The 26,943-nt window shown below is 38.3% G+C and overlaps 3 protein-coding genes across 12 annotated transcripts in view; 2 read left to right on the top strand and 1 right to left on the bottom strand.

Annotated features, from left to right (window-relative positions):
* The window catches only part of LOC110384005 (uncharacterized protein), a 76,011-nt gene extending 60,913 nt beyond the window's left edge, over positions 1-15,098 (top strand). For 3 of the 6 annotated variants that reach the window (XM_021345013.3, XM_021345014.3, XM_021345016.3), the window contains 6 exons: positions 6,476-6,650; positions 8,063-8,089; positions 9,527-9,658; positions 11,290-11,409; positions 11,941-11,996; positions 13,399-15,098. In XM_021345013.3, coding sequence (XP_021200688.3) covers positions 6,476-6,650; positions 8,063-8,089; positions 9,527-9,658; positions 11,290-11,409; positions 11,941-11,996; positions 13,399-14,035 — 1,147 coding nt within the window. In that variant the 3' untranslated portion in view covers positions 14,036-15,098. Of the gene's footprint in view, positions 1-6,475; positions 6,651-8,062; positions 8,090-9,526; positions 9,659-11,289; positions 11,410-11,940; positions 11,997-12,183; positions 12,612-12,652; positions 12,693-13,398 lie in introns of those variants that run through there. The other 3 variants (XM_049838597.2, XM_049838596.2, XM_021345015.3) reach the window with 3 other exon arrangements.
* Positions 15,099-15,354: 256 nt separating this feature from the next.
* LOC110383941 (uncharacterized) lies at positions 15,355-23,383 on the top strand. Of its 5 annotated transcripts, none has more exons than XM_064037266.1 (9): positions 15,355-15,689; positions 19,544-19,675; positions 19,831-19,974; positions 20,092-20,312; positions 20,406-20,948; positions 21,048-21,389; positions 21,480-21,720; positions 21,993-22,292; positions 22,688-23,383. In XM_064037266.1, exons 2-9 carry the CDS (start codon positions 19,564-19,566, stop codon positions 23,032-23,034), a joined length of 2,250 nt encoding a protein of 749 aa, XP_063893336.1. In that variant the 5' UTR covers positions 15,355-15,689; positions 19,544-19,563; the 3' UTR covers positions 23,035-23,383. The 5 variants fall into 5 exon arrangements, with proteins under 5 accessions (XP_063893336.1, XP_063893339.1, XP_063893335.1 ...); XM_064037269.1 differs by lacking the exon at positions 15,355-15,689 and adding an exon at positions 17,072-17,280; XM_064037265.1 differs by lacking the exon at positions 15,355-15,689 and adding an exon at positions 17,462-17,560.
* A 437-nt stretch (positions 23,384-23,820) lies between these two features.
* On the bottom strand, positions 23,821-26,926 carry LOC110383965 (uncharacterized). Its single transcript, XM_049838623.2, has 9 exons — positions 26,904-26,926; positions 26,102-26,360; positions 25,919-26,029; positions 25,609-25,844; positions 25,180-25,440; positions 24,798-24,900; positions 24,631-24,726; positions 24,353-24,508; positions 23,821-24,054 (listed from the first exon to the last, which is right to left on the bottom strand). Exons 1-9 carry the CDS (start codon positions 26,924-26,926, stop codon positions 24,007-24,009), a joined length of 1,293 nt encoding a protein of 430 aa, XP_049694580.2. The 3' UTR covers positions 23,821-24,006.
* Positions 26,927-26,943: the final 17 nt, after the last annotated feature.

Below are 26,943 nucleotides of genomic sequence, written 5' to 3'. Positions count from 1 at the left end.
CATTTTGTACATTTTATTGTCTTTTCCAGTGAGCAGGTAGTTGAGATTAGGAATTTTACCGTTACAGAAATAACTGTAGGTTAATGCACCTGGGAAAATAGGTTGAACACCTATATGATACCTAGGTGTCAAATTCATGATTTTCCTGGCTGACTGCCATCGCTTAAAAGCACGTATGAAATCAAGTTATTTAGTTCAATCATTTCAAACGTTCTGAAGGGCTTGGAATTGCTTATATTTTCTGAGTGATTGCGAATTTATTTATTTATTGACCAATTTCTTGTTGAGTTAATTAATATCTGGTAACGTTTCTTCTAATAATATCATTACATCTCATCAAGTTCAATGCTATAATTATGCCAAAGTAAATTAAATCTGTAAATCGTGTTTTATTTTCCTCATGAAGTATCTGACAATATTCGCTAAATTGTAGAAGTTAACGACCTCAAATACGTCGGTGGCTTTTAATGTATCTTCTATTAATAATACGTTGAGAAGGTCTGCTTACATAATAACAGCATTATGCGATATTATGGTGAAACAAAAAACAAACCATCTTGTTTTGATGTCTTCACGCACCGTACTTAAATCGATTGGCAGGTTCAATAACCATAGAAAAACGATTCATGGAAAGTTATTCAACGTATCTAATGCAAAGAGTAAGTACACGAAAACGATGCAAATTTTATGCACAAAAAATTTGTAAATATTTTCACAATAATTTTTCTAAAGTTAACTTTATCCCTTTTGCGTACGAGATTTTTAACAGTGAACAGCTACTTTTAGCTCCCACATTTTAGTAGACTCATTAGATGTGGTTTACAAAACCTGCATTAAGATCTAACGACTGCAAAGTACGCTAACCGCTATACGTGCCAGGTTAAATGTCATTGCTAAATGCAAACATGCACATTGCACTTGTTAATGTTCACGCAAATACCACATGTATATGTATGAGATTGTGGTAAAACCAACCCCTATTCATTCCCGCTGCACAAGAGCAATACTTATTTAAAGTTTTTTATGTAGTATTTATCGTTGCAACTCTTGCATGCGAACGTCTCGCCGTCTGACTGCATTGCTCCCCCTGCATTTCCTATGTTGACTTTAGCTTAACTGGTTACCTTCAGCACGAATATTGGGGCTATAAATCACGTCATAAGCTTTAATGTTTCTGCACCCTTGAGGATTTAAATAAATTTTGGCTGTGCAATACAAGAGTATGTTTATGATATAAAAATATCAATGGACACCTTTTTTCTGATTAAAACAGCAAATGGCCTATAACTTTATATTCTAGTTTAATGTTTCAAAAACACGAACAATGCACAAATTGCGTAGTATTCATTAGCAAAGCAGACCACGGAAACCTGACTCCCCAGTGAGAAAGAAGTGGTACTGTATCGTTTGAATAGAATAGCCTGCGGGCTGCGGTTGCCTCGAGCCTCGAGGCCACATTACGCCTCGCCGATACCAGAACATCATTAATTAAGCCTAATTCTAACTTATGACTTCTGGTAGGTATTATTCCCGCAAGGAAACTATAGCTGTGTAATTTATTGAGTGCATTGAAACTTACTTTGTAAGTGTGAAAACATTATTGTTACAAAAAGTATTTAATTACCACATAGAGCGATTAACAGATTGCAATAGTTCCTCGTAAATCCTTCGCTATGATTCCTTTTTTATTTTTAGCGGGTAATCAAGGATACAGCCCGTATTATTAGACTGACCCTAATTTAGTCAATCCGGCACGACTGCTTGTGGAGTTTTTGACCTTGATCCTTGTATGTTTTCGTAGGGTGCAGGCTTAAAACGATGAAGGGCGAGTTTAATACAAACTCGCATAATTCGATTGGACTAAAATTAACTGAGTAAAACATGCGATATCAAACATTAAGGAAGGGGAGGAGATTTATTGAACTTTTCACAGAGTTTTCTAAAACTGAAGTAGTATTTCTCATTTATCCACAGTAATATTAGTTACTATCATTCGGCCAGTACGTGTAAAATATAGGGTGTGGCAGACATCACATGGAAGATATAAAGTTAGAATAGTTGGTAGAATGTTGTTTTTTTTATTTTATTCCGTGACTTCGTAATTGTAAATTAAAACTATTGTTTCTTAATGATCTTAATGTTCCTATTTATTGAAGAAAAGGGTGTCTTACGGAACATTCATTACAGCGTCCGCCAGTAAAACCATTTTTTAATACCGTATTTTATTTATCCCTAGCTTAAAGGGAAACGGGAAGCAAGTAACATCGTAAAGCACACAGTCTAGTTAGCTACCCGCATTATAATGAAAGTAACAATTAGTAGAACATGTCTTGCCTCTTATGCGGCCGTTCCCCCGGGTTACTCTATTACTCAGCTCTTTACACACACATAACAACGCATGATCACGCATTTAGTTACATATCCCTCACTTGTTATGTATCTACTACATTTGCATACGTTATGTACCTAAAATACACATAAATAATTCATAACAACATGAATTACATACACTTTTGTCTGCAATGTATTGTAACTTTTGTATTTCAGCAATTTCACGTAGCAGCGAAAAGTGAATGTTCAATTAACGTTCTTTCACTTAATTAATTTATTAGATTAGCTTCGTTTTTCTAAAGTTGCAGCTAATTAGTGTGAGAATAATTTTGGAGTTTATTTGCCTAGTTGTATTTTAAATACTGGTCGTCAGTGGTCGGGATTCAGACTATTACCTATATTTTCACTTTTGTCGTTTCAGGCTTTAAGTTTTGAGCCGTGGATAACCAACTTGGCTCTTTTAGGTTTGGTGGTATCAGTCGCGTGACATTGAACTTTAACCCTAGAGTGAAATATTTAATAGCTTTTTAAGCAGCCGTCATTAAATCTAGGCACATAGTTTATTACTTGCTTATAACCTACGTGCGCCTTTTGTTTGACACTCCTTGACCTTTTCCAACTTTTGCCCGTCAAGATTTACAACGAGCCTCATTTAAATCAACTAAAGCCGTTTTTATTACAATAAAAATGTTTTTCTAGCAGTTCAAAACAATTTCAGCATGGTAATTGCGCCTATGGTAAGTTACCGTATTTTTAGACAATTGCGTTTCGCTTGGCCGCCATCGTCGCCAGCCCAAACCGTGACCGACACAGCTTTGCTCGCTTCCATTACCGCCCCTGCAACTTGTACTATACCGTAAATAGTACGTATAACGGAACGTACTATCCCATTGAAGGGGGAAATGAATTCGCCTCGGTCCACAAGCGTTATGTATCTATCCGCGCTACGCAAATATTTTGCCTCATGTAATGTAAATACAACAGACAACAGTTATACGAGAGATGATTATTCCCTCGGCGCGGACAACGACAGTAAAATAATTTTGTCATACGATTTAATGAAAATGTACGATGTTGTCAGCAATAAAAATGACGTCATGTTCGGGCGAAAACTTGGGGCTGAAATCGATGTTGACGTCAACGTTCTAATTTGATTTTATTTAAGCAAGTTGGTGGTTAATGTAACTTACATAATTAAATTACTTTTCTTTTTATAAACACTTATACAGCTGCTATGAACATTGAAGCAGAAATCGGTTTATAAAAATAATCAGCTGAGCCAGGGGGTGATTATTGAACGGACTGACGCATGCGCGCTGGCGTTTCTACTCACTAGTGGATGGTAACCAGACCGGCGACCCTGTACAAAACAAACAAACTCGTTGAGACATTGACACTGACCTATAAGCTCCTAATAGTTTCGTGATTATTCAACCCTCCGATAACCCCTCCGTCCAAAAGTGTGAGAAGTGTAACACTGTGAAGTGAGGTAAATAGTGCAAATGTGTTATTTTTCGTGTTTTAGGCCGGTCGTTACGTATACCTTAGGCATCTATCTATATAATGACACAAAACAAACATAATCACGTGCAAAAGAAAGTGCTTGTGGTGGCAGTGCGCGGTCAGCGAGCGTGACGCTCGGTGTGACGACTCAGACATTAGAATCGCTCGTTCAGCCTTCTCCCTTTCCGACACACCTCGCTGCGTCATTTGACATGCCCCTATTTCCAAACTAGGAGTCAGTGGCCACACGCGTATCATCCTGGTTATGTTGCTGTCATGGGGAACATTATGATAAACAATTACTTCGCAACTGTGTCGTTATCACGGTGCGTAAACTTGTAGGTTTAACAGTACGCGGGTACAAATAGAGTGTGACAAAAAGAAAACTGCGTGATGATTATGATCCGTTCGGCATGAATGGATAGGGTCGACGCCACGAGATCTGATTTTTCCGGGCGAGCTGGTGCGGCGTCAGCGGCGGTGGCGGCGCCGATAGCGCGGGCCGCGGCCGTACTTCAGTTGTCCGCGTGCGTGCGCGCTGTGAAAGTCTCCCGCGCGACATGCGGTCAGTTTCGGCCACGTCTGCGAGCGTCGGCTCCGCTGGCCACGCCCAGCACCTGGGTGCAAGACGACAGAAGACCGACCTCCACGTCGCCGTCGCTGAACCCGCCGCCGCGCGCTCAGCCAGCCCAGCGCCGAGCCTGCGCAGCCAGAGGGCTAAACAATACAGGTGGCCAATAAATACATTACAAATGTGATCATTGCGTGTGTTGTGAACGGTTCCTGTAATTTAACTTAGAAAGTGACATCAAAAACCTCAAAACGCATTTATTTAAAAACAAAATCGTATCATATTTGTACTAAAATCAAATCGATATCGTATCTTATAGGTGAAACATGAGTGTTATCTTACGATATCAAACGGTTTATGTATCATTGAGTGTCGTGTTTTCAGAATTCTGTGTTTATAAAACTATTATGTGGAACATGTACACGGTCTACATAAATGAAACAAAAGATTACGAGAATAGCCATTCAATGACTTTACTTCACATTCGCGTTTCCTAATGAGGTTACAGTCGAATATTATTTTATTTACAAGCTCGTCCATCCATAAGCAATATTGTGCTGTTTCGTGTGCATTGAAAGGCCAAGTAGCTAGCTACGGCGGCCGAAGCAACATCGCAAGGCCAATGGAGAGGCAATGAGTTAGACTGGCTGCACCGCTACACTTGCTACTGAATCATCAACCGAACTATGTGGATTATCCTTATTTGTTGCACTTTGCTTAACCATGTAGGACAACAACGAAAAACAATTATGACTAACTCGAATTAAATTAGATACCTATTTTCATTTATTTGCGTGTCTGCGTAGAGCGTGTCTGTCCATTGCATTTGTTTCATTTTTGTTTAGCACTACCTTTCTTAAACGCTCCATTGGCTGATGATTTCATAACCGGATGTTATTGGTTTTCTTTCCCAACAGAACGAACGTCATTTTATTGTGGTAATCCACGATAGTTCATAATAACGTATTGCACAATCTCCTATGTGTTTATTTGTTCTATTATAGTTTTTTGTTCACGTAAGGCGATCTTATGTTACCATTTCATAAGTCATCGAGAAAACATTCTTCTTACTTCAATTCGTTAACGTACTGGGTACGTAACTAAACGATTGGTTTTATTTAACTCATAACTGCAAGTAAAATTATTTAGCAATTTGCGAATTCTTTTACGACTACTAAAACGCATTCCAATAACAACACTGCCTACTTGTTTATTTACCCGTAGTATATTCAGCTGCGAGTACCTATCATTACTTTTAAACAACAATTGAAAAACAAATAATCACTGTAACTAATTATTCTAATCAATCAAGGCATTGGCATTGACTCATTGACACATTTATAAAGGGAGATGGTTTAAGTTATGTGAAACTACATTCTTAACAACCTGTAGAATGTTGCTTTCTCGTAGCTTAAGGCACGCACTCCTTTTCATGGAAAACTTCATTCATAGAAATCTAATAACTCGTCCGGAAGCAGACTAGGTCTACATTAATTAACTAGATTGTTTTCACCATAATAGCTTACTATAGCAGGTGACAAAACGTCTGTCTGTCGCCCTAGTTTAGCTAATTAATTTGAGTAGGCGGGTCGCGAACACGCCCAACGTCAGAACCTCAAATGGAATCAGTAAACCATTACGATACTCATTAAATTTAGGGAAGTATGTATTAGCTGGACACATAAAAAGGCCAACCTATTTATAAACTGGCGACGAAAATAATGCATCAATTCATCAATCCGATATAATCATCAGGAATGTGTAAAAGACAGATATCCCAAATGATAACGGTTCTCATGAGATGAGATAAGCTGCGTGCGATGAAAAGGTTTTTCATATTTGAGATCAATATAGCTGTTTCACGATAGGATAATGTCGCATTTAAAATTAATTGCGCTTCGACCTGTTTAAAAATTTAAGGATTTGTAAATGTGAAACGGCAGCCGTCACGGATTGCGAGGATATAATGTGAACCGGTTTCATTCTACTTTAATGACTTCAATTGAAAAACCTTGTTCGATGTGTTGACATTACTTGACATTTTAATTTATGGTTAATTAATGTTTGCAGGGCCAGTTTGCCAGTTCGTACAGCGCGGCTTTTGCAGCGCTCTCGGACGCAGACGCCGTCGGACGCTGGCATCAGTGATGGCAGCGCGTCGCCTGCGCCCGCGCCCGCCTCGCTACTGCAAGATGTGGTCGACATCAAGACACTGCTGCTGCAGCTCAAGCGGGTCTTACAGGAGGTCAGTCATACCATGCCCTGCATGTATGTATCTCTAAACAAAACACTATACAAATTACATTTCCAATCCTATAAGTCCCCAAACTGCCCATTCTGACCATCCCCTTGCCATAAAATGAATTTCCATACCACTCCTCGTAAATTGCTCACGGCATATCAAATGAGAATTTAATGTACACTGAGAGAACATAAACTTGGGACAGTTACATTCTCCTTTTACGCGACGATTAGATAGTTTGACAAACGCTGACTATGTAAAATAACGATACCATTATTATTTCCCACTTTACCTCAAAACTCACTTTCACAATTATTTCTTCTCTTATATAAGTTTAGAATAGTGACTACAATAGTATTTATAATGTTCTCATTTCTTCGTAGGTGCGTGTGCAAGTATCTCATGTCTCAAATGAAACTGTGTCTATTTAATGATCTGTTTCAGCGCACACGCATATTAATGGTTTGTGCTACTGTTGCTCATTGCTGCGCTATTTACATCAATAATTGTTCCCATTCAGAGATAGTGAATCATATACGTACACCAATTAATTGTGGGTTTTACTTTCGTGGCCGTCTAATTAGATCATTCTCATTTTATTTGATGAAACTTTCAGGTTAAGAATTTACTAAGATGTTATAATTATCTTGAAGCAAAAGAGCCGTGTAGCGTTAAGTCTTAATATTATTTACAGTTAACTTTCAAATATGATTGACTACAATAAATTATACACTAGTTCAGCAAACCAATATTAGTTGGCACTACTTCCTTGTTAGAATAAGTAGTTTAAATTACACGTTCCTAGTTCTGTTGTGCATAACGAAATAGCATGTTTGAATATTTATTTCGGTATTTAGTATTATTGTAGTAGCATAGAATTATTATTTTCTTTAGTGTCTAATGTAGGTAGCATGTATGAAGTAGGCACCCCCCTTTATTTATATTGGTCCACATTCCCATCCCAGGCATTTAACTCCACAGTGCACAGATTTATATCTGGCCTAGTTACACTAGATAGAAATCTGACAATGACTGAAGTGCTATTGAAACGCTTTAGACTAAAAACAGTACTTTTTGCCTAAAATCATCCTTGAAATTAAATAGAAATTTCGTCATTATAGTTCCATTCTACTGATTTTTCGTTTTTATTCCAATATAGTTTTCAGTATTTAGATGTTTTAATTTTTTAATATGATTTTACATCACTGTCCACTGAAGCATGTAACGATGAATTTCACTTGAAAAGATTTAAAGTCGATATGTAAAGCGTGTGTATAAACATCGTCACATTTCAGTGGGCACTGGTTGTTTCACAAAATAGCATTAATTTGCTTGTACTTGGCACATTTAATTTGTTTTGGCGTGTTGTAACGTATATGTTTATTTGGTTGCATCGCCTTGTTTGCCGCACGCAGCCCGGGGAGGAGCATCATTCGATGAGTGTAAGTAACCCGCCTTCGCAATACCGCACCGATGCACTGCACTTTGCTATTCAATGCTAAACTGTTAATATACTATTAACGTGTCTGTGCCTTCCTTTTCCTTTGGCTTGTAAAATGTAACAACGATGTTAAACGCATTGTCCTTCAATTTTATTGCAATATGAACTATATTTTGTATATAGAATACAAATGAGATTATTTCCTGATAAAATAGCGAGGTCACATCTTAGTAAAACTGTCGACTGTATAAACAATCGCTGAGTTGGTTTCATCATCAAATGCATAATTCGTTGTTTTCACAAATGCATACTTTCTGTTTTGGTGCTTCACACATTTGTCTAACAAGGTTGTGGGATTGGGTATTATGTTTTCTAGACGGGTGATGATGCAAATGCCTCACAATCACTTTGTTAAGACACATCTGTTTTGAACACTAGATTAAAATAAATAATGCCATTGACAACGTGATTAAGATAAGATCGAGTCTGCAGCTGTATTTCTGGATTTGATCACCTTATCTTTTTTGCATATGAATTAAGATCTGATCTGTTTGTCTTCCTCGAGCACAATATTTGTTTAAAACCTAAAAATAGTAACCACAAAGTTGTTCACTTGATACACGTTTTTGTCACTTTTGGACTACCTATTATGTATAACTTAGAACAAATTATTGGTTTTGTAAATGAAATGGCTGACCGAATATATTAAGAGTAAGTTTTGAACTAGCCATTTCTTTTTACAATGTAATCAAAGAACTCATAAACGTATCGAACTCATAATTAAAAGAGTAACGCCTCGTATCTGTCTATATTTCTTTTATAAGTTTAAGTGGATATGCAGTAAAACGAGGCTAAAGATAGACGGCCTCGTTCAAATTGAATTTAGTTCGCTTATAGGTAATCCTAATCCTGTCTGCGTAGGTTGTAGAGGTTTGGCAACTTGTTCGCAACTTATGACGCAATCTTAAGTACATTAGCAACAATTATATTTGAGCGATGTACCTATACTATTGTTGTAAAGGTACAGACAGTTATGAATTTCTAGCCAGCTAAGGAAAATTAGTTAGGAAAATAGTTTTTTCTCCGGAAAGTCGAAATCAAGTTGTCAATATTTGTGTCAAATTGAATCACATAAGTATGTAGCTTTGTTTCACTCGTTTAAATTTTTTAGACACCACAACTCATATAGCAGGTCTTTGGCAATCGGGTAAAAGCATAATTTTAGTAGCTCGCGATCTTTGTAAAATTAACGGTGTCTACATGTGCATAGGCTCCATTTCTTGAGTTCTAATGGATTGTAAGAGAGATTTACTGAGCACCGTAAACCGTCTAGTTATATATTTTTTTAAATCTACAGCTTTCGCGACATCTGGTGGAAGGGTTGTACCTAGCTTTACAGTATTTCTAACAACATTTTCCATACTTCCATGGTACACAGAGCGAAACTCTCGACCCGTTGCTGGCGGCGTGCGCGGAGAGCCCCGCGCGCGGCAACGGGCGCCGCCCCCCCGCCTCGCCGCTGCACCCCGACGCCTGCGCAGAGATGCGCCGACAGATACTCTATCTGCAGGTGCGTTCATATTTGAATAATATCAATGGGCTATAGGTACCCTCTTGGGTTCATGACCGAAAGAGTATATTGACTCTCTCGCAACACTCTTTGTAAGTGCTTAAGTGTGATGGTTACGAAAATAAAAGTAGATGCGGGTGCGTTAAATTGTTCTAATTTCTGTTCGCATCCTACTTTTTGTTTGCCTTAATCAGAACGATTAAGGCAAACTTAAGGGACCTCAACGAGAAGAATACTGATAGGATTACAGTTATCTAAAATAGGAACATGATTATGAGTTTCAGCGTCAGCATTTCCAATGTTGGCCGGAGTGAATCAAATCAAAGTGTCATGAAAACACAAAACACTAAGAATAGTTACTGTTTTATACGGGATTAGACTAAGTAAAAAAATAAAAAACTAAAAAGGGTTTTCTTTAAACGGTTCTATATCAACATGAGCTCCTATGGGTTTAATTAGCTAATCACCGGTCATCAGGCCATACAAGTATCGGCGAAGACTATACGTGGCCTTCGGTCATTTAAGGCAGATCTAATTAATGCGCTTAAAACAAGTAATTGGCTTTACTAACTGGTTAATTGAATTCTATAATAAACATGCCCTAAATTACTTTAACGACAGGTCATAATTCAGTTATTAAACTTTTGACAAGGGTTGAGGCCAATCCTTGTTTCCCTTTAAAACTTTAAATCTCTCTTGACCCCTAAAATATCTTACTACGGTCACGGATAATGCAATTAATTTGATCAGAAACTTTATTTTCAAGTATCAGCAAGAGCAGCATTGTATCAGCAAGAAATGATCAAAATTAGCTATTAACCTTATGCGAAAGTTATGTGAACAATGAGCAAGCGTGTCACAATGATGCTTGCACACCATGTGACTCGAATAGTTTCTAGATTCTTGATGATAACTTGAACCCCGTTATAAAGACCTATTTGCCGTTCTCATAGCCAAAGAATTCTTATTACATATTGAGGGCAGTGCAAAAAAATATGGCCATCATAATTTTTTAACGATCTAGCAATAAGCTATAAATCAAATTGGTTATTTTCAAACTGGATATGAACGCGTGAGTAAATATGGTTTCGTACAGATAGGCCACTGAACAGTTGTATCAGGTGTGTTAAGTAATTATCTACCTCGGTTTGAGAAAAGTCATGAGACGCGCTGCCGCTGATATAAAAATATTTTCTAGACAGCGACCCGTAGAAACTTCCAAGCAATTTTAGGTTTGGAGACTTTGTTCTGGCGCTGGTCAGCTTCAACGGTTACTGATAAAGCCTCTCAGCCAATCAGAAACTTATCTGACAGATAAACTATAACTTTTGGTTTCACAAGTCTCGAATAGCAGAAGAAAATATGGCAGAAAGTATAAGGAGCCTTTATCTGGCAGAAACCAACTCACACTTTGAAACCAGTGAACCAGGGCTCTAGGCCGCCAAATACACGGACCGCTTGAAGCAGTCAGGGGCGACAGCTTCAAGCAAGCACAGTGAACTGCAGAGTTCGATGGACGCACATACACCAGCTTGAGCAGTTGCAACTGCTTCAAGCGGTCCGTGTATTGCCGGCCTTAGTCTTTCCAAATATTTATATATTCAAGCTTATCTTTACATTCGTTGTTACAGAGTCAGCTGGAGGAGCGCGACCGGCTGGTGCGCGTGCTGCAGGCGCAGATGCTGCGCATGGCAGAGACCCACGAGCCCAGGCAAGACGACACCTGCAACGTCGCCACGCAGACCGACCGGGTATGTACCCACTTATTACCATGACATTTCATAAACAGTGAAATAGAAGAAGGAAAATGGATAAAACTCACCATCACCCGAGCCTTTTCCCAACTTTGTTGGGGTCGGCTTAAAGTTTAACCAGAGGATGCTCATTACAAGTGGTTTACAAGGAGCGACTGCCTATCTGACTTCGTCAACCCAGTTACCTATGTAACATAATTTGGAAAACCTCAAAAATTCAAGTTAGGTGTTTATGTAGGTTCAGTCATTTGTTTTTTAAAGCTGAGCTATAGCAGGCTGAAATGAAAAAGGCCAAAAGAGTAGGTAAGATCATCAGTTCAAAGATAAAGACGAAGAGAAAGGATAAAGAATGAATAACGGGGACTGTGAAGTTGCAGAATTAATAAAAGTTTATTTTTAAATATAATATTATAATACATTTGAAAAACTGTTTCATATAATTCATTGTATTTAAAATCTAGGTCATCAGATGACATATGACTTTGTTTCGCAAACAATAGTTGAAATGTATGTGGTTTTCTATTTCAGTTGCGGCCGCCGATGAGCTCGGCGTTAACGAGTTCTGACAATTCCGGATTAGTGAGGTAACCGCATCCTAAACATTACAACGCACTACACTTGTATTACCCACACTGAGTGCAACACTTATTGCTTCTACATTATCTCATACAGCTACCTCACTTTCTATTTATTTAGTCATACTAACTTTCCCTTCTCTATTACGTTTTATTTATTCCACCATCTATCCAATATTTTTATTTATTGTTTTAGGTTTATCTTCGCTACAATAAAGTCCATTTATCACACACTGCATTCATCTATCATCTTGATGTACATACCGCCCATTATCCCCTCATACATGTCACAATATAAAGATCATTGTTCCTCACTCGTACAACATACCGTGTCTAAGAGCCAAGCATTAGTGTCAAACTTAAACAATTCCAAATGGATCATCATATTCAAAGACTACATGAATAAAAAAATGACATTTGCACCAACATCCATGTGTAAAATAACATTAACTTTATCTCCCTATTTCACTGGTATTTTTCTTTGATTTAAATTATTCATGTATTTATTATCATTCATCAAGAAGTGGCGTACCCATCTATAATTTATCATCATCATCATCAGGTCCTTCAAAATGTTCATTTTGTTCTAATTTCCTCACATGCTGCTTTAAATTCCGAATTGGATTTTCATTGAAAAATGTCGTCATTGGATATTGGTGCGGCAGTTTCCACTTGGGTGGTGGTCGTGTTCGTCCGTCGGATCAGGTAGCGTGGCTCGACTGTTTGCTCGCTGTTTGCCTCTTGTGTTCCGTCAATGTGTTGTGCTTACTGCATCTGCTGTACCGGACCGACGACGGAGCCGTGTTCCTCGTCTCCGATAGGGACATCGACGAATATTGCTACAAATACATCAAGTGACTTCATCACTGCTAGTTTGCATGAAGATTTAACATATAAACATGCGGTAAAAAGCCAACAATAAAAGTGTAAATAGTGTGTAAAGTGCCTAAGCGTTACTAAAAGGCTTTAATCACAATTATGCAAGGTTTGATGATTGGGGTTGTGATAGAGAAAAGGATGGTGCTAGTACTGACAACGAAGAGTTTCAGCATGTTAGGATGTTTTGTGTGAAGCACGGCACTTCTGGCACATTGACTTGACTAGGCAATCAATTGGCTTGGTTTAGGCAGTTAGTGACGATTTTTTGTGTTGTTTGACTGTAGGTAGTCGTGTGGTTTTCTCACTTTTTTGTCATTTAACATTCTAATTTACTTTGATTATGAAATATGTCTCTGTGTTGCACGCTGCCTCGACAGAATATAAAGGTGAGGTACACATACATAAACACCCTAACTAAAACTAATCTAATTTTGCAGTTGAAATAGTGACTAATAACGAGGTTTCTAAAACTCAAATGCTGATCATGATGATCTTAAAGAATTGATATTAACCGATTATTTTGTGTTCGCAGTTGGAATGAACAAGCTAGCGTGAGGAAGCTGCCGTCTTATAGTGAAGCACAAAAGACTAAGAGACCTGTTACCAACGGGACTGTGAACAAATGCCAGTGTGGTGTTAGGAAAGTGAACGGACTTGTTAATGGAGACGAGAATATTGTAGACAAACGTGTCGACACCGTGCAGTTGAAGACTAACAGCCGCGTCGGTACTAAGTATTTGCAAGCCCTCGCGAACTCTGACAACAACCGCCGATATATAAAAAGAGACTCCTCTGTGGGGGACAAGTCTGACCGTAGGGCGTTATACTCCAACAGATCTCGTTCGATAGAGAACTTTCAGAACCAATACACGACAACAGAACGCACTCTTACAAAGAACATCGTGATTGAAGAGCCAATGATCAAGCATCATACTTCGTACGGGGATTTGTATAATGGCCGGATCAGTAGTAAGGAGAGCGTGTCCCGGCACAGTCCGAGCCTGACCGGTCAGTCCACCGACACGGACTACAGTTCGGACGGCGGCTACAAGTCTCTGCCGTCGTCCATAAACTGTAACACCTCGCCCAAGAAGGTCAGCGGCATCCCGCGGAGGTCCATTGAACAAAAATTCCTTTCCACGAAACATGTCAAAGCGAGCGCTATATGATGTATTTGTTTGAGACAGTTCACTTGTGATATTATTTTGAATCAATTTGTCGGGCAGATGTCAGACACTCAGTAGTTCCTGTATGAAAGTTTCGCTTGACTTACTTATTGTTGTTTAGTCCATCGTTGAGTGTGTGAAGTCTGCCCGCAATGTGGTGTGACTGCGATTGTGACGTCCCCGTGACGTCACCAGAGCGCTAGAGCAACGCTTGTTCGCATTTATTTCCACTCATCGTAAAGCTAATTAATTAAGCTACATTTAGTTGAACGATGCCAAATTATATCGATGTTATAGTTTGATCTAATATCCTAAAATCGTCCTAAAGGTTTTAGTTTGACGTGAAATTTGACATTTCGTAACCCGATGCTTAGTGCATTTTGTTTTATTGTAATCAAACGAATATTGACCTCCTGTATTATACAGTTAGTGGACTACCTTAAACGGGAACTAATTTTGTAGATTTAATTTACAAATTTGTATACAGGCGATAAAGTTATCTTAGATTTTCTATGGTAGACAAACTAGTAAATAAAGCTGTAATATGTGATAAGAGTGGCTGTAAGACCTTATATTTAATTTATACCTACATGATATCTTCCCTATTGTTAATCACTAAGTATTACTTATGTATCGAACGTCACATAATCAAAATTAACTTAAATGAATGTTTTACGACTATTTATTTGCTATGTAAAGTTATAAGTCCGAGTAGGTATCAAATAGGTACAAACATCACTCGCTTGTAAGGCATTTTAAATATCCAGATGTCATTTTAAAGCATTTGTCGAATCAATGTTATAGTAATTTAATGTTAAACTTAGGAAATCATAATCTTCTGCAGAGTCTAACGTTAAGTCCTATATTGATACCTAGAACAATTTACCTACCTATGTACTTTAACAGAAAAATATATTTCAATTACTTGTGTACTTATGGCTACTTATATTTATCCCATATATTGCGCTTTCCTACGTTAGTTGTGTAAGTTTAAGCCCACTAGCTTTAGTAAAGATTATTTAATTTAAAGAAATTGAAGTTGTTTCAATAAATAATTTTAATTTTCTTTTGTCTTCTTTATTTACTACCCTAGAACCTCAATAGTCAGTCCGTTTCAGGAACAATTCTCAAACTAGCTAAAAAATTCAGGCTAGTGGGTGGAAAAGCGGGGAAAATTCAGTAACATTTCCTGAATCTAAATATTTCAAGTATGCTGACAGCTGAATAATAAATATTACTTGAATAAATAAGTAGGTAGGTACACTTAACTGAATGTAGTCCAAGTTCTTCTATCAATATCAGAGCGATACGATATATTGATCTACTATGAACCCAGCTGATGTCATGAGCTCACGACACAATCACCTCGTTTCTATAATTATTGATTTTACAATGACTAGTGGAGAACATTGTTAGTGTTTACATTTGGACCTTGGTCGAGTGGTGGGTCGATAAGCGCGGGAATCACGACGCGGCGTGGCGGGCGGCTCAGTACCGCGTGCCTCGCGCCCTCGCCACTCGCCGCCCGCACCGCGCCTGCGCCGCACCGACCTTCCCGCCAAACATTCGAACAGTTACTTCCAATTTCGAACTCGACAACAAATTGACAAAACAAAAACGTGTGTGCATTGATGACTTGAAGCTGATAAAAATAAAGGTTCGTCTATTTATATGTTCCACTAATTTCATTAACATCATTCATCGAGATCAACGATAGTGACTTGTAGCCTGAATTCAGTTTCAGTTCACGTTTCCATAAAATGGTTTATTTATTTTTGAGTGCTGTCAAATATGTGTCATCGACAACAAATGTAGGTATGTGAACTTCAAAGAGGTCCTACCCTAACCTAAAGAGTTTTGAATGAAAAATATTTTCCTGAAGTTTCATGTAAATTCTGAAGAAATATTTCAATAAATGGGTAGAAAGTTTTGATACCCAAGAATACATTTGAAGCTATTAGTGTGTGATTTTATCAATACACTGGTCCTATTTAAAGCATTTAACGGTACATTTTACTAATGAACTTACAGTGACCTCTAACTGAAAACTACGAAATGTAGAGTCATTTTGAGCTGTTTTCTTCCGCTAACGTAATTAGGTACGTCTATGACTACATTAAAACTATGCGTTACGTATTACAAAGGATGAAACACTAGGTGATAATATATTATCGCGTGCAATAGGGTCACTAGTGATAGAGAAGTCAAGATGACTGGACTTGACGTCCGCCTTCGTAATACATTTTAGACTACGTAAATGCAGCGGATTTTCGGAAAATCTTGCGCGAAATCTTAAACTTTGCAGACATCCAAGACCTAACTTCCTGAATTTGTAAACATTCTATAGGTATGTATTCTTAATGATACACGGATAACATTTAGATTTAATTACTTAGATAGTTACGCAAATGAAAATGGCGGGAGTCGGGATTAATTAGCTAAACGCATTAGCTAATATTCAAGTTATTGTTTGGCACGATGAGAAAAAATAACAAAAAGTTATTTGTATAAAACAAATAAACAAGTCGTTAGACATTGAATGCAAATTAGTGTAAAATACGTAATACTTAATAGTTATTTTCAGACGAATTTAATGAATATGTCTAATCAAGTTATTCAATAACAAATACAGACAAGTGAACTTGAGAAAACGGACTTTCGTCGAGACATTAGGTAGGTAGTTCCTTCGGAGCAGTAAAAACTACGATAAAGCGATCAAAATGATTATTATTAGTAAACAAGCAAGCACAATAGAACAACTGTTATCGTCGATACAGATAACGTAGACTTCTTAATCCTGGCCGTTGACCTTTCCATTTTAATTACTCAAGATAAAAGAACGGAATACATTGACTATTTGGTCACTAACCAAAATATCAAGCGTGCGGTACAAAATATTTTAACGTAGCCGCCTTATGTAACTTCGCGGTAAAAGTAGATCATGATTTTGTTAACAATTTACATAGCTACCAACTCTCGCTTGTTTTAACTTTATTCACGTCTTTATCAATTTAATAAATTCAATAATTTGCCATTTTTTTTAATCTTTGAAGTTCTAAATTCAAAAAGCATTGCTTATTTATGGTATTTTTTGTCTCGAATCAGTTATTCATGGAGGTTTTAATGAATGAACGTAACCTTTCACCATAACGAGAAGGGGGAAAGTGAGAGTGATACCGGCAGCATTTGTCTGTTATCTGCAGACCACAGTGGACAAACAGTGACCTTAACATTTTAATTAACTAACAGTAAGTGGTTAATGAAAGACAATTGGTGTTTTGTTTATTGTTTTTGTTTGTTCAATTGTTGTGAAGCGGACCTAGATTAGGATATATCAGTTGTTTTGTTAGACTGTTTGAAAGCAGTTTTTTACGTTGGACTATGGTCAATTATAAAATTAAATTAGCAAAAAATTATAAGTAAATAGGTAGTTTGGGATATCTACGAGTAAATACGTTGGGATTCTACTGAGGTACACCAGTGGTGATGTGAAGATGTGTGTGAAATTGGAAGCAAGTTCAAGAACAGGTTTCTGTCACCTACACAACGTTTAGTCTAAGTGAAATGCATAGTTTACTATGAATATTTTCAAAGTCACATTTACTATGGTATTTCTATACTTTACTATTACATAGGTACATAAAGTTTATAGTCTGTGATTTCTGTACGTAGATGCTAGATAATATTTTTAACAAATAACAATGCCTATTTAATTCAATATTTTACCTACATAGCTGTAACGCGATTGTTTCATACAATACACTAAGTTTAAGGCAATATTTCGCGTGTTCATACGATACCGGTCATTTCATAACAATAAATTGAGGTTAACGATTCCGTACGATTTCATATGAATTCAATATCATATTTCAAACAAACAACTTTATTTATTTACGAAGAAGGATACCTGGTGCTACAACTAAATAAGATTTCTCCACTAAGACGATGAAAAACTTTATAGAAGAAAGCTCCTGAACTTTTCCGTCTGAGCATTTTTATTCGGTTTTCCAAGCGTAGGTATTATTTGAAGTCACATTCCTTACTTGTAAGTAGGTAGTTGATAACACGAAAATTTTGAAGGGGCCAGAATAGGCTAGTTTCCTAAAAAATAATAATTAGTCCGTCTTGTAGATTGTCCAAAATTAAGCGATACGTATTTTTTCTTTTTTAAATTGGATCAGAACTTGTTAAGATATAGCGTGTTAAAGTTGAGTGTGACGTCACAAGTTGCTACAATTTTCAGGACACTGTGACGTAAAAGGCCCCCACTCCTAATTTTTGAAGTGTATTATCTTTGTCATTTTATGTTTAATTAAAAAAAGAAAAAATACGTATCCAATATTTTTTGATTATCTAAAAAGCGGACTAAATATTATTTCATTATTTCGACCCTGGATACTACCCTATTGTTTGTAGGTAATTTGCGAGATCCCTGTATCAATCATGCACAAAACATTTCATCAACTATTTACATCGTCTGAGTGCAACCAGCGATAAAACAAATATTCTGAATCATACGATATTCATTAAAACAAAAATCGCTCAGATCCGGGAAACGACACGAGAAGGTGAACCCGGTAGGCCAATTATAATTGTTATCTAAAAATGTAAATGAAAACATTGAAAGTTAACTAATAGGGACCTATCATGTTGATACAGTCCAATTGTTTATAAATATAACAATGTATGTTTTGGCTTTGTAAGAATTATAACTAAATTGGATGATGAACAGCGGGCGTGTCCAATTGCGTCGCGATAGCTTAGTATCTACGAAAACAAATAAATTGAACAGTTTTGTCTACATCTGTTATTAAATTCTGGTAAACAAACTTCGGCAAACGTATGTTTTACCTAGAACGCGATACATAATGGCATTGTTAAATGAAAGTCAAAACGGAAAATAACAGTCCCTATTTCGGAAAATCACAGACAATATTGTTTATCGATCTAATTGTTTTCAATTGCTATAACCGTTATCAATAGTTTAGAAACAACGCGTCGAACCGCAACGAATAATAAATAACGTTCGTTTGCACTTAGAACTCTCACCACGCATGCACTCGATATAAAACATCCTTATCCGAAATGATGACGCTGAAGTATGGTTCAGTTGCTCCCAATGATATTTAAAGGAGAATTTTCTACCCACAATAACCACAGCGTGTTTTATATCATAGATTGACGAATAGGAGCCACGACGCACTAGGTGGAAAGTAGGTTTAGTTACGGAATATGTTACATAGGTAGTCGATATTTAGATGTTTGTTGATGTAATTTTAATCGATAGGAGAGCGTCTTTTTGTAGAGATTTGATACTTTGAAAAACCTAAGAAGATAGCTAGGAAGGATTAGATATGATGCTAAATCTGCAGAAGTTTCATCTGCGTATCGACTTGATTACGGATTGCACCGCAAGGCTTAGATTTTTTTTTTTGGACGCATTAAGCTACCTAGTTATGAAATGTTGTGATATAAGTATTAAGTTTATGTGATGCAATATTTAATACACAGATAGCAGCAACAGGGGAGCTATGATCTCACCGCGTAAGAGTGTGCGCACGCGCCTCGTCGAGGAGTTCTACACATACTGCGCTTTCTGGATCTTCGTGTCGGCGCTGCCAGTGCTAACAGTTTCTTATATTTGTAAGTATTTCTGTTTTGTTTTAATTTCATTTCTATTTCTATCTTTTTTAATGTTTTTCAAATCTTCGAACTACATCTACCTCTACCGAGACTCTCCTCGCACCTCGACTAGGGCTATCGTGATACAGAACTAAACCTAAACTTGTATATTCCAGTTGTACGAGTATGCAAATATCTTTGGCTGAAGCTACTGTCCAGCAGATATCCACATCTAGAATTCATCTGGACGGACACAGTTCGTTCTTTGCTTGACACACATCGAAACCAGGGAATTATCAATGTCTTACTTTCAGTACAAGGTATGTTAACGCTGACATTAGATCAGCACTAATTAAAAAAAATTACGCCTCCTCAAAAGCTAGCACTTTACAAAGTACTATCATGCCATATATTAACGGAATAAATTCAATTTACAGGCACACTAGACCCAGAAGAGCTAAAGAATCACTTAACAGACCACGTGATAAACAAGCTCGATAAAAATGGGGGACTTATGTTCCCGAGACTCCGACACCAACTAGTGTCGTGTTGGGGGAACTATGCGTGGGATGCCAGTGTCACTTTCAGACCAGAAAACCACTTCATTGTAGCCAGTGCCGTTTATAGAGGACGGCAAGTTGGTGATAACAATATTCAGGTAAACCTTACTTCCAAACAAGACAGCTTAGAACCAAGACCTATCATATCTTCAACTTTGAATAGTTAATTAACTGGACTTCTTAATTTCCAGGAATACGTCAGCGACATAGTATCGAAATACTTCGCAAGCGACCAATCCCCGTGGCAGTACATCGTAATACCATGCGTCTCAACAGAACCCAAGTATTACATATTAGTTCGGGTACACCACCTCCTGCTGTCAGGAAAGAAATCCTTGAACATCGGGGACTTACTGCTCATGGAACAGTTGAGTCCTTCAGACAGGATCAGTACGTCACAGACTGAGTATACCAAGAAGAGCCCCTTGACACAGCTGTTCCCAACGCCGTCAGCCATACCAGAACTTTGGGGGAAACTGAACGAGAACTTATCAAATGCGTGGAACGAATTCGTATCTGAATATGATCCTGTTGAAAGTCCTAGAGCATTAAAGACGTTACCCGGAGCTTTTCATGTGGCAGGCTTAGTTTTAATATCAACGGTTAGTGCGTTAAGAGAACTGAATAAACGGTCTAATGGAAGGGATACGGCTTCGGAGGCGCCAGTCACGGCGCTTACACTATTGGCGGCGATACAGAGAGAATGCAATAGAAGAAACCTTACCATACCAAAGGTAAATATTCCCACTACACTAAGCAGATACATCAAAATGCCCTGAAATGAGTGTTCCTTAGAAATATTACATATACGAACGTAATTTTTTAATCCGCAGATAATCCTATCACCACTCATAACAGCAGACCCTCGAAAATGGCCGGGCATGGCTATCGGTGCTGCATTTTCTTCACTACGCCAGTTCATATGTCTACCCATTCGTATTAAAAATGAACTGGTTGCTTTAAACGAGTTACGGACTTGTGGTCATGCCAGACAACCAGACACCCTAACTTGGAAGTATGCAGAATTAGCACAGTTGTGTGTAGCGGCTATTAATGAGACAACAAGAGCAGCGCTTGAAGTGTATCGGGCGCCTGCCAGATTTTGGACGGATACCATTGGAGCTGATGATGGCCATAGACATTTATTACAAACTGTGTCTTTGTGCGGACGAAAGGTACCTACTTTAAATACAGCTACGGATCAATATTTTTTTGGTCTCTCACTTCTGGCCTTATATTTTTAATATAATTAATTCGTATGCCAGGTTACAGCATGGTCGAAACCCGTCCCCCGAGCCGGTATAGAGCGCGTAGCGAGAGCTCTGGACGTGTCATCATCAGACATAGCACTGTATGCAGCCACAGAGGCGTTGAGAGCATTCTTTGAAAACGCACAGAACTACTCACCGGATCATGTGCTGACGACGGCAAGAGCAGCACATGAGGACTTTCTCTATACATTCGCTGAAGGTCACGGGAAGAGTCATAAGAAATCACAGACTGGAGGTAAGAGGGAATACACACTCGTATGACATTTGTGAATGCAGAATCAGTTCTTTTTGAAGTCAATATTGGCGCAAACACATACATATCTATAAATACATATCTTATAGCTCATTTAGGTCAGTTCCAAAGATCGATAGTGGTCGCGGTTATAGAGAGCATCTTTCTCGTACTTTTGTTTTGAGAGCTGAATGACATCGATAGGTATCGCGCCGCATTTGACTATATTAGAAGATAATGATTACGAAGGTAAATAATGTTTTTACCTTTCGCAGGCATGGTGTGCCTCTCCCTGCCTCTCGGAGCGTCAGCGCGGCGCGTGTGCGCGGGCGTGTCGCGTGCTTGTTCCCGCCAGCGCGCCCTCGCAGCGGGTTGGGCCGCGCAGGCGCAGTGCGGAGCACTCACCCGCGCATTACCGTCGCCCCTCGCCCGTTTACTCCTCAATCTGCTGTCCCGCCGATACGCACTGTCTTATGCCGAGATAGATGCGCCGCCCAACACCCCGCCACGGAAAACATTGTGGGGACATAATGTGGATGCTGTCGTTTATTGGAGACCTCCTCAGGCTAATATTAGTAAGTAATTTTATTTGAACTGAAAAAAGGGAGAACCATTAAGTATATTTATTTTATTTTTTTTTATTTAAAATACTTTTTGCACATTGTACAACGGCGGACTTAACGCCTTAGGCGTTCTCTGCCAGTCTACCTTTGGGTGGTGATGAAATAGAAGTGGTAGGTGCAACACATTTTGAGCATCAGTGGAAGATAATAAAAATATATATTTATGCATATATAAACATAATATATATATATATATATATATAACTATATATATATACAACTGTATCCAACTATATCCGATCGTCAGGGTTTTCTTATTCAAAAACTTGGACTTATATACCAAATTACATAAGAGTAATATTTTTCAAAGAAACTTGTATACTAACCCACATAACATTTGTCTTCAGGTATGTCTCTAACGGTGATCCAGTACGCGGACACAGTACGGCTCGCAGTAATGGCTGACGCACGACTGGTGCCTTCTCACATGATCCCTGCCACTCGCTGGCCTACTGCCATCGAGCAGTTAGTCGCTAAGGTAGATCAAGAAATCGCGAAAATCACTGCCCGAGCAAACCTAGCCGCTGGTACTATGCCACAGATCATCACCCCTGAAGAAATTCCTACTACCAGTACAGATACAGATACTCCTCAAGAGGAAACGGGAGATACAGAAGATTCGGGAGTCATGCTCAGACCTCCGCCTACAACGGCAGTGAGCCCGCCTCCCATTCGGAGACGCATAGCCAACTAGATCAAAACATTCGTAGCTTCTAGCTAAGCGATGTAAATTCACGACGCACGGCTAAGTCGGCCACCAACCGAGGACAGGTCCAGACGAATTTACCAATACGGGAATTGTTGATATAGGTGACATTCAGTGGACGTTCACGCGTCAAGTTAAATGACTCACAAGAGATGACTGCTAGTTATAAGACTCGTACTTACTAGGACAAATGTGTTTATCTATATTTTGTTGACGTTCGGGGCTGCCTACCGTTATGATAAGTTGTTACAATCTGATGTAATGGCGAACTGTGATCATGTCAATGTCATTTGTTAGATAAATGAATTTATTGTTGTTATTAAAAGTAGAAAATACTAACAGTATTCTTTTATTGTACCCTCAGACGTTTTTAGTTTTAGATCTACCCGCCTACGTTTTTCGTTTTACATGTAGGTAAGACGATAACTTAAGTGGACCGAGGTCTAAAGTCTAAATAATATAATAACTTTCCCATGCTGATAACATTATTATTATCTACTAATAACAAGGTCAGTTAATAGATAACAGAATAAAACATCAAAGCCAGGTGTGGAAGCTTTAATGATAGGGCAAAGTGTCACGTGAATATGATATTACGTGCAAAAAAATCTTCAGTAATAGAAAATTGCAGCAGTAATTATTCCCAAAAATGCTTATTGTATGCCAAACAACATTTTAAGTCCATACAAATAAACAAAAAAAAACAACAACAGTACACATCAATCATATAAAGGGCATGCCAAACCTACGCTAATATTAATCGTATCTAGTAAAGGCATTATTTACTGCACTGTCTACTACCTACATAATATATGATTATATCTTGAAGAGAGAAACAAAGACGTAAATACGTCATACATAATTAAATATGATGAATACTTAAATAAATCCTAAGCATATCTTCATGCATCTGACGCAAATATTGAAGCTTGATGGTACGCAAATATACGGGATAAACATTTAGAACGTGCGCAGAAAGGCGAAGTACGAAAACGATGTTTTCAAGATCTGAAAATGAAAAAAAATATAAAAAAATTTCGTACACATCAAAACTGCGTGTGAATGGACGTTTAAGGATAAAGGTTTCTGCACACAGCGGGTGTGGCGTGGCGGGACGGGACGGCGACGCGACGCTGAGCAGTTGTAATGTACTAGATATTACGGACGACATCACACAGAGCCGTCCCGCTCGGCGCGACGCGACGCGACGATCTAGCACATTTTGTCGCGCCGCCGTCCCGTCCCGCCGCGCCGCGCCCGCTGTGTGCAGAGACCATTAAAATACTTTCTATTTTGCATATCTTACCGAAGCCATAGTAGTAACTCCCACATCCACCAATCCGCCAGCCTTCACGTGAATGGGTTCCTGAACCTTTATCAGGAAAATCAGGACAGTCCTGCGGTTTTTGGTGTCCATGTATTCCCATGGCACTTTGTAGACTGCATCTTTTAGTTTTTCACTCTGAAATATTAATATGTACCTATAAAATTTCATCCCTATAGCAAGATGTAGTATTTTAAAAAATAGTTCGTAGCCACGGAAATCTGAAAGCTAAGTAGATTCGCTAGTGAAGAAAAAATTACCATAGTGCCGATGGTTTCGAAAATTATTGACAGCAGAACCAATTCTCCAAACATAATAATTGTAAGCGGCAAATAACGTGTCAGAGCTGCGGCAGTCTGAAAACAATTGGGATACAATTAGATAGACATTCAGGCGCTAGAGACAAAAGCAAGGAATTATTTCTCACCATCTGAGAACACTCGAGAAGCAGCAGGCATCCGGTGATTTGATGGAAAGAGTAGTAAATGAAGAGCGCCATTCCGAATGCGTCTGACATGTTGTTTGTGAAACTGGAATTCGAAGAATAGGACGGAAGAGTTTTACCTAGCTTATCTGGTCGAAACAGAAGCATATAGGTAACGATGAAGCTAGCTATTTGTTCAAAATTTAATTTAACCACATTTCTGTCAATCATGGTCAATTTATTATGCGCACAAGGGATCTCGTCTTAGACTCTAAATAAACCCTCGTTTATCCATGACTTTTGTGATCAAGACTCGGGGTAACGGCATGGGACTACCCCTGAATTTTAGCATGAACTTAATAAATTACTAAAACATAATACTAACTTGTAAATAAGCATGTGGTACTGTATGCAATCCCTCAGTAAGACTGCAACTTCTTCGAGCTCTGATTGCGAATACATCTCAGAGCCCACGGTCCTACCGCTTCTCTCTTCTCCTTCAGCATCCACGACCTCGGACGCGGGTCGAGGAAAATGCTCCAAGTTATAAATGAGAATCTTGAAATGGCCCCAAAGATTGAAGATCATGAGGCAGAGGAATAGGTCAAACATCGACACGCTGCTTCCACATAAAATGGTGCCGTACCTAGAATTTATTTATAGTTAAAATTTCAAATTAAATGGGTTAGTAAGTAAAACTATAAAAAAATTCATAGCTTCATACAAAATTGAATGGGAGTTGCATCCGATTTTTCATTTTTCTTTTCAATAAAGACCCTATGTACATAGGATTAATTTACAAATAGAACTTTACCATCCACTGAGCGTAGCCGCAAGATAACCATTGAAATTAGTCTCAAAGTTCCAAGGATAAAGGCAAGAAATGGCTTGTTCATATGTCGTGTTCTCCAAATTGTCAAATGAAGCAAATCTTCCTGCACTGTAGTTGTTATACATTGGTATCAAATTAAACATACAAGCAGCTATGAACAGCAAAACGCTTAAATATACCGCGGAGATGAATGATATTTTGTGCACTGTAATGTGTATCTGAAATATAAAGTTTTACATTGAAACCTACTTAGAATAATCCTTCTATTCTTGAGCCTCTGGCCGGGACTTACCTTCATAGCGAAATCTGACTTTTCTTTGAAGTAAAACAAGTGTATTTTTTGTATGAATATTTTCGCTACCTCTCTATATTTCTGAGATAGACACAGCGTGAACGCTCGAGACTGAAAATTATAATAAATATAGACGTTTCATTCTAACAATATTTAAGAATAATTAATGTTTAAAACACTTACCGTAGAAAGCATATTCATCAGTAAAACGATATACAACTGTCCCAGCTCCAGAAAATCGAATCTGTGGAAGTTTTTCTTCAAGTACGCAATCCCTAGGGCCAAGTACACAAGTGATAGTATAGTATTATAGTACGCATGGCCCATGCCCTCGATCCTGAGGGTTTTCTCACCAAGAGCCTGGCCTGGCCAGCCACTTATAATGCGGAGGACAAAACGAAGCACCTTCATGTATTTGTAGTCCATAGGACCAGTGATGCCTCTGAAATAAGTTATTTAATTTATCTGTACTAATAAAATGCAGAGGATTTTTTTGTTTGTACAGTCAACTTCAGGTCAGTGATAAAAGTTTTATAGGAAATGCGTACTTTTTACTATTGACTTAAGGTGCATGACAGTTACAGTTACCGGCACGGATGTCGGGCTCTCGGCGGAAGAGTGGGGATCGCTTTGCGCACCCGTACGCATTAGGCAATAAGGCAGTAAATCGCTTCTGCGCAGGTGAAGGTCAGGGCTCGACATCCGTGCCGGTAACTGTACCACTGATGTGCAGTCTAGCGTACCCAATAACCAAATCCATGGGTTCAAAATCTACTGGACGGATTTAAAAAATTCGAAAATTAAGTGTTGGGAAGCTGCATTATTCCTGAGTAGGCTATATTTTATCCGGGAACGGGTAGTAGATCCCAAGGGACGCAAATGTAACCGCGGGAAAACTATATTTTATATCAGCATGCTATCAGTTTCTCTTTTTGTAGAAAATTCAAGTTAATTAGTGTCTTAATTAAAAGTGCTATATACTCACGTTACAGCATTCCCGGCATACATTTTGAGGCAGTTTTATA

Source organism: Helicoverpa armigera, chromosome 12, assembly GCF_030705265.1.
Source record: "Helicoverpa armigera isolate CAAS_96S chromosome 12, ASM3070526v1, whole genome shotgun sequence".
Lineage (NCBI taxonomy): Eukaryota > Metazoa > Arthropoda > Insecta > Lepidoptera > Noctuidae > Helicoverpa > Helicoverpa armigera.
This window is presented reverse-complemented; position numbering and strand designations above follow the sequence as displayed.